Below are 20,186 nucleotides of genomic sequence, written 5' to 3'. Positions count from 1 at the left end.
TAGACCTTTATGTTAAATTGTCCAACTTTACAGCAGAAATACACAGTTAATATAATTAGTTAATATAATGCTGATGCATGTTCAAGTGTCAGTTGTAGGTGCAAGGAAGTGGCGACACATTGTCCATATTTATATACAGTCTATGATTTAGACCATTAGAACATAAGTGCTGATTCAGGCACTTGTCAACAAACACATTATCACATTAGACGACATTAGGACACTTAATCATGGTACTTAATGAAGCTGTTACGCTCAGCGTTCATGCGGAGGTGGACCCTGCAGGCCACATTTGACCTGAGAACGTTGCTTTGATCTTCACTGATTGGCTGAGTGAAAACCCAGGGACAGAGACATAATTTAAAATGTGTGCTGAAGTTACCAAATATCGCCCCATGAAGGGTTAAAGTCATAGTGACTGGTTCAGTCGTTAGTCACTGGGGATCACCAGGGATTAAACGGCTAACCCTCTGGTTTGTGGACAGAGTCACTGAGCCACAGGCACTAAAATCAATATAAAGTCAATATGTTATAAAGTCACACTAATATGGAGGGGGAGCTGTGCAGTAGTAGTTAGAGATGCAGCTTCAACCTAACGTGGAAGTGATAGAAACTGCAGTTCCTCTGTTGACCACTCGAGGCTCCAAAAGCAAGTCAAAAAGTCTAAAATCTCCACTCACGTCAACATTATGAAGGGAGAATGAAAATTTAATGCAACTCACTTGTTTAAAGGAAAGGCATAAAGTCATTCACGTTTAAGGCTTAATCATGCATCCAGTCTGTGACAAGTGACCGTCTGCACCGGCATCATTTTTCGAATTAGCCTGGAGTTAGCTGGACATTGACAAAATGGTGGCGGCTGGAGGCCACTCTTCTGGAAAGCTACGGGTGAAATAATGGAGGGTTTGTCAGTGTCTGTGAATATCATTAAGAACTATAAGAAAGATGATGTCGCTACGGGGAATGAAGATTCAACCAAGATATTTCAACCTGAATCAAACCAGCTGTCTGACACTGTCACACACAAACATACAGAGCAGGAGATGAAAATACCAGAAAGTTCATTTGTTGTGACCAAGAATAAATAAGTTTAAGAAGAGACAAACGCCTCATGTTTCATTTCCAAGTTAAACAACGACTTTGATTTCATTTAAACCCAGTTTGGCACCATCCCTCCGGGAATATTCTCCGACAACTTCCAAGAGCCAACTTTCAATCACTCGCGCTATGATAATGAGTCACTGTTTGCATAAGCTAAAATATGCAGCTCGTCGAAATATTCAATTCGCGCAAAAAGCAAAGTGCAGCATTACTCAGACGGTCTATTGATCCGGCCCAGTGAACATGAAGCTTTTAAACAAGCGCCGCAGCTCATTTGCAGGAGGCCTCTGTGTCCGTGTCCATCAAACCTCCAACACAACGCTGTAGCGGACCATTTGTATTCGTTCGCAGCTCCAAAGGCAAGACAGGCAGATGATTCAGCAAATCTCCTCAAACACACAGACGGCTTTCTTTCTTTCTCTTTTTTGAGGGGGGGGGTTCACTTTCTCCCAGCAACAGAGGGTTCATAAAGTGTCAGGCTGCAGGGTAACACCGCCGCTCCAGCTCACTCTGACGTAAAACACTTCTGCTGCCATAACCCTCTCAGTGAAGCCTTGAAGAAACACTGGAGCAGCTAATTATGATGGTTTTCATTATACAGCAAGAGGCTGTGAGGTAATTTCTGAACTTCTTTCTTCTTCGCATTTTCATGATAAAAAGGTAGATGTAAGTAGTGAAATATAAAAATGTCCCTCGGCCGATTATCCTGGATCCGGTGATTAAAAGAATCAAGAGTTTTTTGTGAGTGTGCTCAGAGCAGAATTAAAATGTATTAACAGCCCTCAGAGCCCGACAGCTCGTCATGGCTCTCAGAGGACCTTAAAATCCACGGCAGCGAGCTCATTTCAGGTTGGCAGGTCTTTCAAGTGATGATGGAAGAGGAGAAGAATTGTGCAGGCTGCTACCTAAAGGTCAGCTGTGGCAAAGTGTCCCAAATCAAGGCCCCGGGTCTAAGAGAATATAAGGCTCGCTCATGCAATCAAATGAACCCTGAAATATGCAAGTGAATTCATGGTAAGACTGGGAGCACTGTGAGAGCAGCGCGGCTCGGTGTTGGGAGCGTCGTCAGTTGGGATGCAGGATCGGTGGCATTTCAATTTCATGCCTTCTCTCATGTGTCACTGCTTTCATTCTAGGTATCAAGGCTGTCAACTAGATTTAATGAGCTAAATGTTAAACCACAGACAAAGCAACAAATAAGAAGACGGAGGACAGGTTTCCACACAGACACGCGCATGAATACGTCAGTCTAAAAGTGACGCAAGACAAAAGTATCGCGCGTTGGCAGAGGAAGAAACGAGTCAAGACATCTGGAGAAGCAGCCGTGAAAAGATCTCAGAGCAAATAAATCTGTTTAGCTCCACTGTAACGGCTGGCCGTGCTGCAAAATACAGTTTAAAATACGGCTACTTTTGTACTACTTTACAAGCTTGGCTACGATCCATGGGGACTGCAGACAGCTGAAACACCATAGCTTTAGATCTCATATGCAGTGAGAGTAAGACGGACTCGCACAGCTGCTGGAAAATTCAGGTTACCCCATACAGCTCTGGACTGTCAATACCAGATGCTTAAACTCAGGGGGCGTGAGCGATTTAATAATCAGTTTCAGAGCAGACAGAAGCAGTAAAGTCGACAAAATAATTCACTTCTCGCTCACCAAGTATTCTACTCTACTGCTGTTTGTGCCTCCTGATCCAGACCTGACATAGAGGCTAGCCGGCCTATGAACGCAGTTTCATCTAATAAACTGTGCCATGAAATACACATATGAACTCATCTCCTTGCACAGATAATTTTCCCCGGTTCTGCCGTCTCCACACAACACTACTTCACTCAGACGTCCTCTCAGTTTTCTGCATTGCAGTTATTTCAGTCAAAGTGACTGACAACGTGTCCCAGTCTCCACTGTTTCACCAGACTGAAGGAAAGACCAAAACAACTCTGATCGGTTCAAATTGTATTTCCTCGTCCATGTCTCAGAGGGACTGGATGGACACGCACAAGCCTCCTACACACCATCCACGCACAAATCCTCCTGTTCCTTTGCTGTAAAGTAACGGTAACGTTTTATAATAACTGCAGACTATGAAGCATTAGTAAATACTCCATTCATCATTCATAAAGCATCACTCCGACATGAATAGACTAATCAGTTCATATGCTTTATAAATAATAATAATAATAAGTTATTATAGGTTCATAAGTTGATTTAGAAAGTGTAAGTACAGGATTAATTAAAAAGTATTTAAATATACATGAATACATCTGATCATTTACACATGTAGTAATAGTTACTGAGTTAATAGATGGTTTATAATATGGTGGTGGTTATAAAACATTTAGTGGTTGTTAGTGAACTATTTTCATAAAACATTTACATCTAACCCATCCCCCCTCTCCTCTGGTGTTCCCCAAGGCTCTGTTCTTGGGCCCCTTTTATTTATCATCTACCTCATGCCCCTTGGCCAGATATTTCATAGGTACAATATTCATTTCCACTCTTATGCGGATGACACCCAGCTCTACCTGTCCACCGAACCCAATTCCACCTGTCATACCTCCCTGACTGTCAACAGGAAATCAGAACCCGGTTCACCATCAACTTCCTCAAACTTAACAGTAGCTTTTCATTGGCACCAAATCCACAAATCCATCTAAAATAAACAGCTTCTCCATTCAGATTGACAATCCCCCAGATAACACTCTCTCATTCCAATATCATATTAACAATATCACCCATTCAGCCTATTTCCACCTGCGCAATATCTCCCGTCTCCATCCATCCCTCTCACCCGACAATACTGCAACTCTGGTCCACAGCCTGGTCACGTCCCATCTGGACTACTGCAACTCCTTCTTATTTGGTTTACCGGACAAGTCCATTCATAAACTGAAACTGGTTCAAAACTCTGTCATCACCAGAACCCCCTCCATGAGTCACATAACACCTGTCCTGCAGCAACTCCACTGGCTTCCTGTTAAATTCCGCATTACCTATAAAATCATACTTCCTAATCCCCACATAAACATTCCTGCCCGCATCCTTAAGTCATCTCCATCCACCCAATAATAAGATGTATAAATGTACATACAATGGTTTGTTAATCAATTACTTACACTTTCTAAATGAACCACTGATAACTCCTTAATAACTAGTTGGTAAATACTTTAATATGTAATTTATAAATGATGAACTGATCATTAGTAAAGTATGAAAGTATAATTATTAGACAAGTTGTAGAGATGTTTATGAATTAGTAATAAAGCATTTATAACTGCATTTATAACATCCTACTATAACAGCAATGCAGATGTAACAGGTTATTCTACAGCTCTGTCTGTAAACGTTAATTAATGTATTAATGTAGGAGAGACGCTTTATAAATGATGCATGAAGTGTTTTATGAATGCATCACAGTGTGCGGTTATTATATGGCGTTACCAAAGTAACTGGTCTTCATTAGCTCCAGTCCCGTAGTTTAAAGGACACAGAGAAAGTCAACACAGCTGACTAGTCACCGACTGGGAGCCAAATTATACAACAATGCAACGATGATAAGGCGTACGTTCTGTGTTGCCCAAATGCAGAAGTATAAACATGAATGTTACTCATTTCATCCGATGACATAACATTTAAAGCCGACATCGAGGCGTTGAGTGTGTTTCAGCGACGAAGACAAAACTTTCCCTTCAAACGCACAAACGAGAGAAGTTCATTTGTCATTTGGAGGAAAGAATCATCCATATTCCTTTGTCTTAATCGTCCTGAGATGACAGATTGGAATGACTCACGACGCCTGCCTGCCTGCCTCGACACCAACAACTGTGAAAAGTCTAACACCTTTTTTTTTCTATTCGTTTATTGGTATGTGATTTGTGTTTGCTGTCTTTAAATTACTGCATCATTGTTTTTTTGGGGGGAGGGAGCTCGTTTCCCGTGGGCCTTACTGAGTGGGTGAGAGGAGGGGGATAGTGTCAGGCCTGTGGAGCGGGGTGGGAATGGAGTAAGACACAGCAAAGGTTGAAGAGGAGTTACTGACACCAATCAGCCACAACATTATGACCACTGACAGGAGAAGTACATAACATTAAAACCATCTTGTGACAGTTCAGTGTTCTGCTGGGAAACTTTTGGACCTGGCATTCATTGGTGTGGATGTTACTTAGACATGTAGCACCCACCTAGACCAGACCAGGCACCCCCACCCCATAGCAATGACACTCCTTGATGGCAGCAGCCATCCCCAGCAGGATGCAGCCTGACACAGACACACACACAAAAACACTTTAGGAACAACTAAAAAAAAAAAAACATGAAGAACAGCACAAGGTGTTGACCTGGCCTCCAAATTCACTAGATCCCAAACTGATCAAGTATCTGTGGGATGATCCACAGAGGGCCCTCCCCATAAAAGCCCCCCCCATTAACAACATCCTGTTACCAGACACCACAGGACACCCTCAGAAGGCCCATGTCCATTCTCTGATGAGTCACCACAAGGGAGACCTGCACAATATTAGGAAGGTGGTCATAATGTTATGCCTGATCGGTGTACATACTGTATGAATCTTGAAAGAGAAATCTATGAGCATGAAGTACTGCATGATGGTCACACGAGGAACAAGTCCTTAGACGAGCCTCCTTCATCACAATAGTCGACTAAGCTGCGATGGTTAAAGGAATAAATGAGATCTGAAGGACGACGTGAGCAGAACCGCCTCACGCTTTAACCACTGTCGGTTAAAACTCTGTTCAACTGAAGTTCCTAACCACCCCGCTTCTTCTTCTTCTTTTTTATTTTTTATTTTTCTCCTGCCTGGGGCTCAGTCATTCAGATAATAAGGTTTCTCTCAGAGGCAGAGCGGACTCAGATGAAGTCAATTTACGTTATTCGAACACGATACATTAAAAGGCCAAATTCATTAATGGGGATTATCGCAGCACATTCTGGAGAGGTTAATAAGAGAGAGGAAAGCTTTTTGTTTGCCCATGATGCATCTGACTATGACAACACGACTGCGTGGACGACTGTTCCTCAAATTAGCTGGGAAATAAATGTCAGCTCACATCGGACCGTCCCGATCCTTTCATTACAATATTATATCAGCAGAGAATATTACTGTCGTCTTTTATGATAATCACTATTGTTGATCTGTAAAATATTCTGCACAATTAATCTTTGCCACGTCTCTTTAATGGCTACTTTTGAGGGAATCCTTGCCAAGTTTAAGCCAAGCGTCAGAGCTAAAATCACACGAGAATATCAGTAATTATTGGAAGATTATTAAATTTAGCATCATCAAAAAAACTTTCAGTGCATATATCAAGAGCTTACTGGTGTGTACGATATGTTCTAATAGATCTTTTATTAATAAGGGAATTATTAGTGAGTTGTTTGCAAAGACACATGAAATAAACAGTTTTTATTCTAGTTTTCCTCGTCGCCATCTTAACACGTTAATTAAACCCTGCATCAGCATTAAAATGCTTATGCTGCTCCATAATTACCCAGCGAAATTAATGTCTTCATTACACGTTAATTGCCTCTTCGACATAAGAAGTTCTCCAAAGTGAATGAAAAGAGAGAAATGAATGTGACTGAATGACAGCAACAGAAGAGTTGTTGTGTGTTTGACTTATAGCGGCTCCACCTCAGAGCCCGGCATCTTCCATCTGCATTAAACATCTAACTGTGGCTGGTTCATACGTCTCCATTCATCCGTGTCCGGTGAGGAGTGATTTGCACGTCGCTGTAAATCCATCGCACAGCTACAAAATAAATCCATTAATAATGTTTACTCTGAGTTTTCTCTGGCTGCTTCAACTTCCTCCACCATTGCTTTTTTTCAAGTTTTGACTGTATCTAAATATGCACAACACATCTCCACTTCCTCTCTTTGCGACTCATCTTGCGACTTTGGAGCCAGAGTCCGATCAGTGCTATGGTCCAAGGGTGGAGTCACGTGGCTCTACCTCTACCAGTTACAAAAAAATGTTGGATCGCCATGCCAGCCACTGAAATTTCAGACCTCCTACTAGAGAAAAAGTGCTCTGGAATGCCACTTAGAGCTGGAGGTCCTGCTAGCCAAGTTGGAGCTATAATCTCACTGCATAAAGTTATTAGGTGAAGTGTAGCCTGACGATAAAAGAAAAAAACAACGAATGAGTCTGACAAAAAGAGAGGTTTGTTGAGCATCTACCGTTAGAGAGAAGTATATTACTATTGCTGGTGGAAAAACTTTGGAAGACCTCAAAAACTTCAGAAACAAAACAAACATTATCTTATCGCAGTCGGCCATGTTTGCTGTTTATGTTCAACTTCGTTCTCCTGGAACGCTTTGAGGTCGCATCTAGTGCCCTCCAAGTGGGATAAATCTGACATCCCAGCTTTCTGCAATGCAGCACAACTACCTAAAATGACAGAAACCATCACTGAAATTTTTTTTATTTGATATGTACTTTAGTGTTTTAGTTTAGCCCAAGTCCCATCCACTAACATGGAGGAGGAGGGGCTTATTACATATACTGCAGCCAGCCACCAGTGGGAGCTCTACTTGCTTTGGAGAAGCAGTTTCACCATCCATCTTTGTACTGACTATGTTTTCATCTCAAAACTTGAGACTCAGTTGAACTTTGAGTTCAATTTTTAACTTTAACTTGTAAAATTGAGTTCAATATCAAAAACGACTGGAGTTAAAGAGAAGGAAAACGGTCACATAACATAACGGGGCTGTCAGTAACTACAGATCGGTATCCCGTCGGACACTAATCATGCAAGTTTTTAGAGCTGAAGAAGCTTCTTGGATGAAACGTCTTTGAGAAACTCTACACCAGGGGTCATCAACTATATTTATCCAAAGGCCAGAATTTTTCTCAGCAGACACTGTGAGGGCTAGATACTCTCGTAAAATAATGGAAAGCGGAAGTGGAATGACCAAATGTTGAAAAAAAGTTCTTTATCCAAAAAGTTTACTTTTTCTAAGGCGATTGAACTTAAAAGTCAGCCCAGTTTTTTCGATCCCAAATCTTTGCAAACTTATTTACAGTAAGTGTAGACAACGAATTGACAAAAACTGAGTTAGAGCCACTAAATTTATCTGATTAAATGCACAGTGTACAAGTCCATTTACCGTTGCTTTCAGCTTTTATTTTTTGGGATACATCATGACCTGCACGACTGACGTACAGTGTAGGTAGAAATAACATGCCCACACTAAATATTATTAATGGATTTATTTTGTAGCTGTGCGATGGATTCACAGCGATGTGCAAATCACTCTTTAACAGAATGGAGACGCATGAATCAACCACAGTTAGATGTTTAATGCAGATGGAAGATGCCGGGCTCTGAGGGGGAGCTGCTATAAGTCAAACACAAAACTATTTATGTTTTCTTTAGTGTATTACTGTATGTGTTGTAATATATTGTTGCAGAAGTAGTTATAGTAGTAAAAATAACAGGCCAGTGGTTGTAGAAGCAGTTGTTGTCTGAATCTTGTCTGCAGCAAAATGGGAAAAGGAGAAACAATCTTTTATACATCTGCATGTTTGTTTGTTTTTTGGTGGTTTGCAATAAAGTTTTGGCTTTGAATCCACTGTGCCGGTTCCGGTTGGCTGGGGCCTTGAATGTTTGTGAGTTTTCTCTGGCTGCTCCGACTTCCTTCCACAGTCCACAGACATGCTTGACAGGTTAATTAGTGATTCTAAATTGGCCGTAGGTGCGAGTGTGAACGGTCGTTTGTCTGTTTGTGTGTTAGTCCTGTGATGGACTGGCGACCTGGACCATTTAGAGGACAAGAGGATGCAGATAATGAATGAACGAGTGAATGTGGGAGTGACGATGAACACGACTTGAATCTTGACGAACTGAGATGAACGGTGGATTGAGATTGTTGTTGTCGCACATGAATAGATGATGAGCAGCCGTCTTCTTGGAATCTGTTCATGATACCGGGTGTGTACAATTCGTAGTAATAAATTCGTAAAGAAATTAATGGTTTTATGATTAAACTTAAGTTGAAGCAGCACGACACGGAACGTCTCACCTCTCCACCTCAGCCCTTCCCTTCGTTGGTGTTGTCTGGACGTCGGTTATGGCCCCTGACGTGATATAAATAGATGCTGTGGTCATGTGTTGCTAAGTGGGGAGAACGTGGGTCTAATGCTAATTACCGACACTGGCTACAATATACACCGAACAGGCATAACATTATGACCACCTCCCAAATATTGTGTAGGTCTCCCTTGTGGTGACTCATCAGAGAATGGACATGGGCCTTCTGAGGGTGTCCTGTAGTGTTAGTGGAGGTGCCTTTGAGGGGAGGGGCTTCTGTGGATCATCCCACAGATACTTGATCAATTTGGGATCTAGTGAATTTGGAGGCCAGGTCAACACCTTGTGCTGTTCTTCATGTTTTTTTGAGTTGTCCCTAAAGCGTTTTTGTGGTTGCATCCTGCTGGGGATGGCTGCTGCCATCAAGGGGTGTCATGGCTATGGGGTGGGGGTGCCTGGTCTGGTCTAGGTGGGTGCTACATGTCTAAGTAACATCCACACCAATGAATGCCACGTCCAGAAGTTTCCCAGCAGAACACTGAACTGTCACAAGATGGTTTAAATGTTATTTACTTCTCCTGTCAGTGGTCATAATGTTGTGGCTAATCGATGTGTGTGTGTCATGTTTATTATTTTAATCTTTACTGCCAAAATTAATTGAGCAGAAGAAGATGAACCGAGATGTCTCCACGTCTCCATCATCTCTGTCCACATGGATTCCATCTTGGTTCATCTCGTTTTTCCACCTCCATGTTTCCGTCCCTCCTGGAAACTCCTCATCTGATTTCTCCAACATGCTCAGAGAGAATGGAACAGAGAGAAACCAGCAGATCAAGAGTTTTCTGGTTATTAGGAGATCAGATTATTAAAGATTTACACCGCCTCTCTATTATCTCATTTAAACTCCTTCTAATCAGATCAGTCTGTTCTGATTGAGGTGGCTACATGAGGCGTTTTCATTCTGATTCTGACAGCCACTGACATCATGAGTTTATTCCAAATTTAGTCCACTCATCATAGAAATATGTGAATTTTACTATTCTGATCTAAGATATAAAACCATCCTGAGTTTCATACTGTCTACTGAATGTTCCTCACACGGAGTCAGAGGCCTTCTGCAGAGTCAGTGTTTGAATTTTTTCTGCTCTGGGCTACTGTAGAAACCTGGAAGACGACCTGCTCCCCCGTGTAGTTATTTCATCTTTTAAAGATTTCGACAAGGTTACACACGTTTTCATCTCGTCCCGCCTGGACTACTGGAATTCCCTTTATACTGCAGTTAGCCAGGCCTTTCTCTGACGCTTGCAGCTGAGTGCAGAATGCTGCAGCTCGGATTTAAACGCAAGAACATTGGCCTTCCTTCCCGGTCACTTTTAGGATTAATTGTAAGAATTTAGTGTTTGCACAGACATCAGTAAATGGATCCAGGATCCAGGCATGTTAGGGTGGCCCACACACTCCCTGTTTTTTGTTTTAATTCTTTGGAGTTTAAAGCAATATAAGAGCAGCTTTTATAAATGAGTATTTCCTCCTCACTGTCTTGTGTTTTCTGTTGTTTGTATCTTTGATTCTACAGCACTTTAGCCATCTTTTATAGTTTGTAAATATGCTAAATAAAATCAGCTTGACTATGAATGCTATATTTCCATTTATGATATTAAATCCCTCTAATTCCTACACACTAGGCCTTCAGTAGTAATATTAATAATCTATTTCCGGGAGCAAAAAGTAAGTAAGTTCAAAATGAACAGATGATGTATTCATAAACAGTATTAGCATCCTCACTGGACCATCACCAGCTCAGTGTTATGTGTCAAGGAATTTATAAAGTAGGTCATATGACTCCCTGCAGAGCGTGGCCTTATGACAGCGTCCATTTGCTTTATTGTGTCTGTGATAATTACTAATTGTTGGGAGTCCATTAATCTCCCCCGGCTCTTTGGGGCGTGGGCACCACATATGGCCCGGCGATGGTGTCAGTGCATCGTGGCCCGTAGTGCAGCAAACCAACATATGTGAATGTGTTTGCAATACGCTTACACACGGGCAGCACGAACGAGGACCGCAGCGTCAGCACATGTCAAACTGCAGCGGGACCGCGTCAACTGGTGTGTCACCACTTGACCGCTTTTAGGTCAGACAGCCGCTCAACGGAAAACATTTATCCGGTCGATTCAGCACCGCTGGGCAGCAAAGAAGCGGCAGCGGCGGTAGAATCATGGATGGAGGACGTCGCCAGGGAGGAACTTAAAACAGCTGAGTGAGACGGAGAATCTGAGGGTCAGTTTCCCCGAGTCTGAGGAGAATTTAAGTAATTTATAAACTGAGAGGTGGAAGCAAAAGAAGAGTCAGAAAAGTTTAAATCATAGATTGTATAAAGATGGACGGCAGAACAGCTCCTTTAAAGGTGAAGTCAAAGCAAGTAGAGCTCCCCCTGGTGGCTGGCTGTAGTAAAGATAATAAGCTCCACCCCCACCCCCACCCCCCCCCCCCCCCATGCTAGTGGGTGGGACTTGGGCCAAACTAAAACACTTAAGTACACGTCAAATAATTATTTTTTTCAACAGTAGTTAATATAATGTTGATGCATGTTCATTTTTCTGATAAGTTTACTTTTAGTTAGTCATTTGACACTACAGAAACAGGATGTGGCGTCATGATGACTACAAGTTGCCATGCCAACTGGCTGTAAAGCAGTCCGGTAGTAGTAAAAAAAAAAAAATTAAAATAAGTACAGTGTATAATCCAACATTTCCTTTTAACTGATGGAGGTAGAGTATTAAGTGATGACACCACCCATATCCCCGGGAAAATAACATCAGTTTGGCCAATGCAAGGAAGTGGGAACGTGTTGTCCATATTTATATACAGTCTATGCGTTTAAAGCACAAAGACAGAAAGAAAAAAAAGTGCAAAGAGACAAACATTCATCACTTGCAAAGACTGAGAACTCAAAGGAGACGCAACCATTATCAAGTAATCAATGCATACATTTCATTTCCAGGCAAGATAACTTCCAAATCACTCAAACTGACAAAAGAGGAGCAAGTCTGAAAGAAAACAACGGCCTCAAGCGCTGATCAGAGGAGACGCTTTCATCTCTGCTCGGATACAGAGAGCTGCTGTGAGCGTTGCTAGTAACAGAGAGAGTGACGGCTCAAAGGATACCCAGGGCTTTACATCGCTTCTGTTGCCACGCAACTATACTCGTATTAGGAGCAGCCCAACCTTAAGTAATACAGGTGCTAATGTTTTTGAAAATCAAAACTGCCAGGAAGCAGCAGACGTTGCGTAAAGGTGAGGCGCAGGAATGCTCACACAGAGACAGGCCGCTTGAAAAAGTTAGAACATGACTTGATGTCTGGGTAAACAGCTTTAAAACCCTCCCTCCTGTTTTCCCTCCTAAAGATGCCTTCCAAAGTGGTTCCAAAATCCACACACACACACAATAAAAAGCCTTCAGCAGTCAAATCATGTGGGTATCATCTGAACTATTTACTACAAAGTTTCCACTCTTTCCGTCACCGTCCCCAGACTGCAGTGGAAGAGGAAATGCTGCACTCAAAGAGACGGCTGAAGCCTCATACACGCCTCAGCTGGAATGTGGAAAAGTTTTATTTTTTTTGGTTTTCAGAGAATGAAGTTTCTATTCTCTGTCACTCACAGCGAAATCGCTTCAGGAACACAAACACACACAAAAAAAACCTTGATTTCACAATTAAAAGGGTTTTGTCTGCTCACCCATCTCGGGATGGTGCCGTCCCTCAACAGGAACGCTGACTGTCCGTCGCAGTAGCTTGTTCCTGTGAGACTCTGAGCGCCTCTCGCGCATCAGCAAAGGGTGTACCTGCGGGGGGCGGGGGGGGGGAGAGAGCGCACAAGGTCAGCACGAAAACACACACTGCTGCAAAAGTACCGCAAAGTTTGATGCAGAATATCAACACACAGATAAAACTCTTTGTTGTTTTCAAGGAACTGCTGCGTTCATGCTAAGTTTTTATTCTGAACTTGTTTTGCACCTACAATGCAGCATAAACATATTCCAATTTTTTATTGTGAAGATGAAAAATTAAGTATAATAAAGTACAATAATCACACAATAATAATCCTGTCCTCATCCTGTCTACTTCTGGATTTCATCTTCACTTCTCATGTGAATATTTGAGACATTCAAAAAGAAAAATAGAGCAAAACTAAGAAAAAATAGTAATAAAACATTAAAGTTAATATGACTAATACATACTAATTGTTACATTTCCGAACAAACATCCCGGTTATCAGAGTTTTAAGCTGAAACAAAAGCAAGAAAGAAGTTTATTAAATGATATATTAGTAGGGCTGTCAATCGATTAAAAAAAATTAACTAATTAATCGCACAAATTTCTGTAATTAATCGCAATTAATTTATCAATAAATTAATTGCATTTTTCTACTTAAGACTGAAGCTTATAATGAATATTTATTTATGTAAAATCATCAAATTAATGTAGAATAAACACAGAGAAAGCATATTTAAATTCAAAAACCATTTTAATGGCTTAAGGTGCACATATGCACAATGCAAATACAAAAAAGAATGAGGAAAGATACTGTTGAAAGTTCAGAACACTGAACATTGAACATTTTTCACTCCATAGACATTTGATTTGGAGCGACTGAAAATAAAACGAAAAGAAAAATCTCTCTCTCTCTCTCTCTGTATATGTATATATATATATATATATATATATATATATATATATATAAACCACATTTCACGCTGCCACGTTTGGGCCCACGGTCCCTGAATTCATAAAAGTGAGACTTGAGGGGAAATAAATGGGAGATGCCGCCGCTCTAATCAGAGACACTGGTCCTGAAACATCTCAGTTACACTCTGTAAAGTACAGACCTATAAATCCTGACTGAACACCAGAGCCGGTACTTTGTTGACACTGAGCCCCACAACGCAGAGAAATACACACGGAAATAAAAAGCAACAACAGGAAAACCACGGTGAGATTCCTCCCAGTGAGACGCAGTGTGACGCTCTGGACTGTTGAACCAAGCCGATCTGGATCTGAGAAGCTGTGAGTATTTTGAGTTTTAGCCTCATTTTGCTGACTTGTTTCATGAGCCGGAAGCTTTATAAACCGACCGTACCTCACCTGTCCATTAGCAGACTAGAGTGTGAGCTTAAAGAAGTGGTGGAGACCAAAGCAGAGGTAAAACAGGAGTGGAAAGCAGATGAAAATGACTTGAAATGTAAATGTTAATAAAGATCACAGAATTCAATCAACTGAGCAACAGTTTCCCTTGTAGATGAGTTAAGTCTATCTAGATAGATATTATATAGATACTAGGGCTGGGACTTGAGATAAAAAAATTTATCTAATTAATTAGAGGCTTTGTAATTAATTAATCTCAATTAATCACATTTTAATCGCATAACAATGTTTAGCCCAAAAAGCAACATTCTTTAATTTAAATGGATTTTAGTGACATGAATATTGTAAACTCAAGCTCTTTTAATGTCTGGAAAAATGCATTTAATTGCATTTCAATTAAAAACAGTAGAAAAAGAAAGAAGATCTCCCTGGCCAAAACTAAACAGACCTAAAGTTAAAGTGCCATTTTAAGTACATTAAGTACTTTTTCAGAACAGTATTGACTTTAAAACAAAGAAAAAACCAACAGTACGGGTTGCCGACACATCTCCGTACTCGACCGGGACTGTTAGCGCTAACAGCTCCGGCGGTTTCTGTGCTCTCTGCAGCATGTTTTGCATTTAGATGGCACCGTATAGTTGAAGAGGTTCAGTGGTATGCAAACTCTTTTTTCTTTTTTCTTTTTTTGCACAATTTGCACAAAACTCCACTTTTATCAAGGCTTCCATCAGGTAGTTTTTTTTAAATAAAATGTGCCTTTTATCAGTCCTAGCAACGTGCTGGTAGCTGTTAGCTGAGCTCTGACGTGTGCATCAGTGAAATCCGTGTACCAGGAAATGGCGCACTGACAAATGTTCCATGTTGTTTGGAATACAAACTGTGATTAAATGCATAATTTTTTTTAATGCATTTAATCACAGTTTGTAATTAATTAATCATAATTAACGCATTAAAGTCCTAATAGATATATACAGTATGCTGTGTAAAATACACAGTAGTATCATCAGTGACCACAGTCCAGCTGGTTCCTCACAGGGAGGCGTTGTAGAGTCTTGTGTCCTGAGGGACAAACGTCCTCTTCAGCCTGTCCATGGAGCAGGACAGAGACAGCAGCCTGTCACTGAACAAGCTTCTCTGCCTGGTGTCCTGTAGAGGGTGGTGGACATTGTTCAAGGTCCTTTCATCTGCCACTGATGTCAGGGATTCCAGCTCTGTCCCTACCATAGAGTCCTCCTTCTGGATCAGCTTGTCCAGCCGTGAGGTGTCCTTCTCCTTAGTGCTGCCTCCCCAGGACACCACAGCGAAGAAGAGGACACTGGTGTTATTGTTAAAAAATCCAGGTTTATAAATCCACTGTACCCAACCTGCCCATTACCAGAGTACTGCAGAGGACAAGCAGTTACTTGAATGAAGTTGGTCTGGAGTCTCTCCGTTGGGAATTGATTACGCTCTGGCAAAGCCAATCAAATTGTGTGGGCAGGGCATTACATGGCGATGGACAGGAGTAACAGTGACGTAGTCATGCACGTCATCTGAATTTTTTTTCACAACTAAATGGCTCTGATTGCTTGGAGGACAGTCTGGTTGTGTGCAAAGGCATCTGTTGAAACATGCCTCTGAATTTCCAAATGTGATTTTACCAAAACCCTGTTCATATTCATGTGCAAGTAGAAGGCACAATTTATGTCTGAGCTGTTGTACATTAGACAGCAGGACTACATTAGTTTTAGAGCCTTATAAAATGAGTGCAGGGTGGATGTATTTTTCAGCTTGAACCCAAAATGTTCAAAAGTATCATTGAAATTATTGCAGCTTTCATAAATGTTGAATAATTATTTCAAGCATGAATATATATATAAAAAAAGGGGGCAGCACAGTGGTGTAGTGGTTAGCACTGACCAGGAAGGTTCTGGGTTTGTTTCTGTGTGGAGTTGCATGTGCTCCAGCTTCCTCCCACAGTCCAAAGACATGCTTCAGGTTAATTGGTTATTCTATACAAGCCGTAGGTGTGCATGTGAGTCTCCAGCCCCCCCCCCCCCCCTTTTTTTACCGACATACTCAAGGATTCTATAGAAATTATAGGAGCAGCCTTATTTCTGTTCTCATACAACACACTGGTGCTTCTGAGGATGTCTCATTGAGTTAAGTGTCTGCCTCTGCAGCGTTGGGGTACAAAGAGCTCTGGTGTGAACACAGAAAGCCAGTGTCAGAAGGTGGTACTGACTGCAGAGAACAGTGCATGATAGTGCAGCCTGGGGGTGTGGGGGGGCTTTGGGGCAAAGCCAGCAACAGTGAAGGACACTGGCAGGTCACACTGAGCCATATGTCCCTCAAGACAGCCGAGTGCCACTCATCCTAGAGGAGCTCTGTTAAGATAAAAGACTGGCAGAGGGAGTGTGTGTGTGTTTGTGTGTGTGTGTGTGTGTGTGTGTGTGTGTGTGGGAGTTGCCTGAATTTGTGAACTACTTGGAGTGTGCTGCGTCCATTAAAAGTGAGGGCGCGTAAAAACTGAATGCAGACACTGCACAACATCAAGCTTCTAATATTCTTCACTACCAGCGTTGGGTTGCATCACACCTGAGAGAGGAACACACACACACATAAACACACACACACAAGCACACACTCTATCACATCTCTAGTGGAGTAATCGAGTTAGACCGACCGAGCAAGAAGATGCTTCACATCACAGAACGAGGATTCTGTTTATGAGTCTCTTTATCCGACTTAATCAGGTACAAGCATCATAAATCAAAAAGCCAATGCGATTACTCTCTACTCCACAACCAAAGAGCACAAAGCGACGCCGCAGTGCGCCGCTTCCTGGGAACATATTGCCTGCTGTGATGATATTACTGTATAACCTCCTCGATGAAAAACATATTAAGCAGCATCCATTCCTGTGAGTCCTGTTTGTGGATGCAATGAGCGTGCACTGTACAATATGTAAATCCACTCAGCTCTGTTTTTGTTAGTGCATTTAGCCATTATTCAAGTTCTTAGCGTTGCTAGCTGTTAGCCACTGCATCAGTGCTGGTCCAGCATGTTGGTGTCTGTGACGTTAATCACTGGATGAACTGAAATAAAGTTTGCAGCAAACTAGAAGAACAATCTTCCGGTTGTCGTGAATTTACAGAAAGCTCAAATACCAAGTTGTACTGGGCAACTATTCAGTATGTGATAAGATGAAACTATGAGTCCCAACGTGGTCCAAACTCCTGCAAAGGTCTGCTGGGCCAATCAAATTGTTTGGACAGGCTTTATTAATCCATGTCATCTGAACCTTGTGAGTTGAATTTGTTTCCATTTAAATGCATTTTTTAAAAACACGCCTTATAATGAAATCCAAATGGAGTGCTACCTGACTCATATTCTGATGAGGACTGAATCTGGCAATGTCGGGCTAATTGCAATATGTCATATAACGTGCTAAATGTTAGCTAGCACAGAGCTTCCTCTAACAATGCCATCCCCATTAACAGACATTTATCACGTCAAACATGTCACAGCAGGAAAAGCGCCCGAGATGAAGATGGCTGATTTCATTTAGGATGTATTACTGCTATTTATCCTATAATAGCCTTCTGGGAATCCAGATCAGACATTTTTAATGTTCTAAAAGTGTCCAAGAACTCACATTTGATGTTTTTACATATGTCTTACATTATACATCACCTATAGGTCTGTATCTGGCCCAACAATGACAAAACAAAGTCTCTTTGGAGGCATAACAATATTATAGAGTCTGTAACTTCCTGGAAAATTATTTAAATTTTATTTTAATGCTGATGAATCATGCTGCACTCTGGGGCGTATACTAAACTGATATATAAGAAATACATACATTTAACTTTAGTTAAATAGCAGTTAACTGACAATAGTTTTGTCTAAATGTCTGGCACATGACACCCACAGAGGGATACTATAATGGACACAAAGTGCCTCTAAAAAGTGAAAATTTGTGATTCAAAGTTATGTTAAATTTGAGAGATACTGAATATGCAATTGGGAAAAACTGGGCTGAGTGTCATGAGGCAGTGGAATCTGCATAAATTATATTTGCATATAAGGACTTCAATGTTTTTTCAGTATCATTTGTATGTCTTGTGTATGAACCATAGACTGTATATAAATATGGACAAGACGTCTCCACTTCCTTGCATTGGTCAAACTTGACGCTACTTTCCCGGGGATATGGGCGGCGCCATCTTGGAGCCACATTACCGATGACCCGCCCACATTACCGCCAGACTCACTGCGCTCTGTTCTACCTCCACCTGTTATAAGGAAATGCTGGATTATACACTGTACTTATTTTTAGTCCCACGGGACTGCTTCACAGAGCGGTCGGCATGGCAACTTGTAGCCATTGCGATGACACATCCTGTTTCTGTAGCGTCAAATAAATAATTATAACGAAACAAACATACATCAACATTATATTAACTACCTAAAATGACTGAAACCATCCTTTAAATCTTTCAAAATGTATTTGATGTGTACTTTCAGGTCCCATCCACTAACATGGAGGGGGTGGAGCTTATGACCTATACTATAGCCAGCCACCAGGGGGAGCTCTACTTGCTTTGGCTTCACTTTTGAGGAGACGTTCCGCCGCCTGTTTTTATACAGTCTATGGTTAAAATGACAAAATTTCATTAAGTCCCACAGATTGGATTAATATTATCTATTATAAACGTCCCCAGTCTATGTCTTCAGTAAAATTAAAAGCTACTGGGAGACTTTTTATTGATAACATAAATCAAATCCGGAAAATGATATGTCTGACTATAAACATTGAACGCAACGGTGTAAAACTAAATCGCCTGACGACAAGAGCAGAGCGGAATTGTTTCACCCACAAACAACTAAAAGCCACCGGCCTCAATCTAAACTCTTTCTTTTTAGTGCGTTTTGCTTCCATTTAAATCCAAGTCTTGTCAGCGGACGCAGCCTTTCTCTAACACTCTTTTAATTCTCTCCACCAGATTAATGTAGGAGGCAGCAGAGAGTGGCTGAGCTCTCTGTTCAACTAATTGAATATGCTTTAGTGCCAATGAGTGCCAGTAAACCTGAATTAACCTCACATTCAACCAGCTCGACGTAGATCGGGAAATAAAGCCGCAGTTTCCGACTGTAGCTTCACTGCGACCGCGTTGCTTTGTGGCGTTTCTAAATATACGTGCCGAGCAAAGCGGTTTCATAACGTTGGACTGGGCCCCGCGCCAGCTCTGACTCCATGAAAGAGGAACCGGGAGGGGGAGTACGGAGGAGTAGCGAACTCATACAGCAGGTAATCTCACTGAATGGTTTTTGCGGTTATTGGAGGGAGAGCTGTGATTTTCAGCAGGGTTAAAGTGATGCTTCTCTCTGTCCAGATTTTTCAGCTGTTGCCATGGAATCCAGAGGAGACAAATGGTCTGAGCTCACTTTTATCTACAGTATGAATTGTGAGAAGGTTACAAAACGCACGTTTCCTGAGCTGAGGATTATGTTTCTGTCTTATACAAGCAAACCGTCACCTTTAAGTGGTTTCTAAATAAGAGGCTGCAAACACGTGTTCCACACACAAACAGCTGAACTCATCTTAAATCCACGGGTCTCAGAAGTCTCGAAATTCTTGACTAACCATCTAGATGTCAACACCGTTCAATTACAAGGAGCTAAATATGGTAATTTCCCTCGGTCACATCTACTTGAACAAGTGCAAGCCCCACTCGTTCTCTCCCCTACTGCTGCCCTGCCCAGTGCAATTCATCACTGACAACTTGACTCATGGATAAGACCCAGAATATCTCTCAACCCGACCCCGACCCCGACACTTCAGCCCACCAAGAAGAATCCCACCACTGCAGCCAGCAGGGGGTGAAAGAAACACCTG

General features: G+C 41.6%; 1 protein-coding gene across 1 annotated transcript in view; it reads right to left on the bottom strand.

Moving 5' to 3' along the window:
- The window catches only part of syngap1b (synaptic Ras GTPase activating protein 1b), a gene marked incomplete at its 3' end in the record, with an annotated part of 120,559 nt that overhangs the window by 88,112 nt on the left and 12,261 nt on the right, over window positions 1–20,186 (bottom strand). The window contains exon 2 of the mRNA XM_084557676.1: window positions 12,900–13,005. Within this exon, the coding sequence (XP_084413802.1) occupies window positions 12,900–13,005 (106 nt within the window). The remainder of the gene's footprint in view (window positions 1–12,899; window positions 13,006–20,186) is intronic.

The sequence above is a fragment of the Chelon labrosus genome (assembly GCF_963514085.1).
Source record: "Chelon labrosus genome assembly, chromosome: 12".
Taxonomy (NCBI): domain Eukaryota; kingdom Metazoa; phylum Chordata; class Actinopteri; order Mugiliformes; family Mugilidae; genus Chelon; species Chelon labrosus.
Note: the sequence above shows the minus strand (reverse complement) of the source record. Positions and strands in the feature narration are given on the sequence as shown.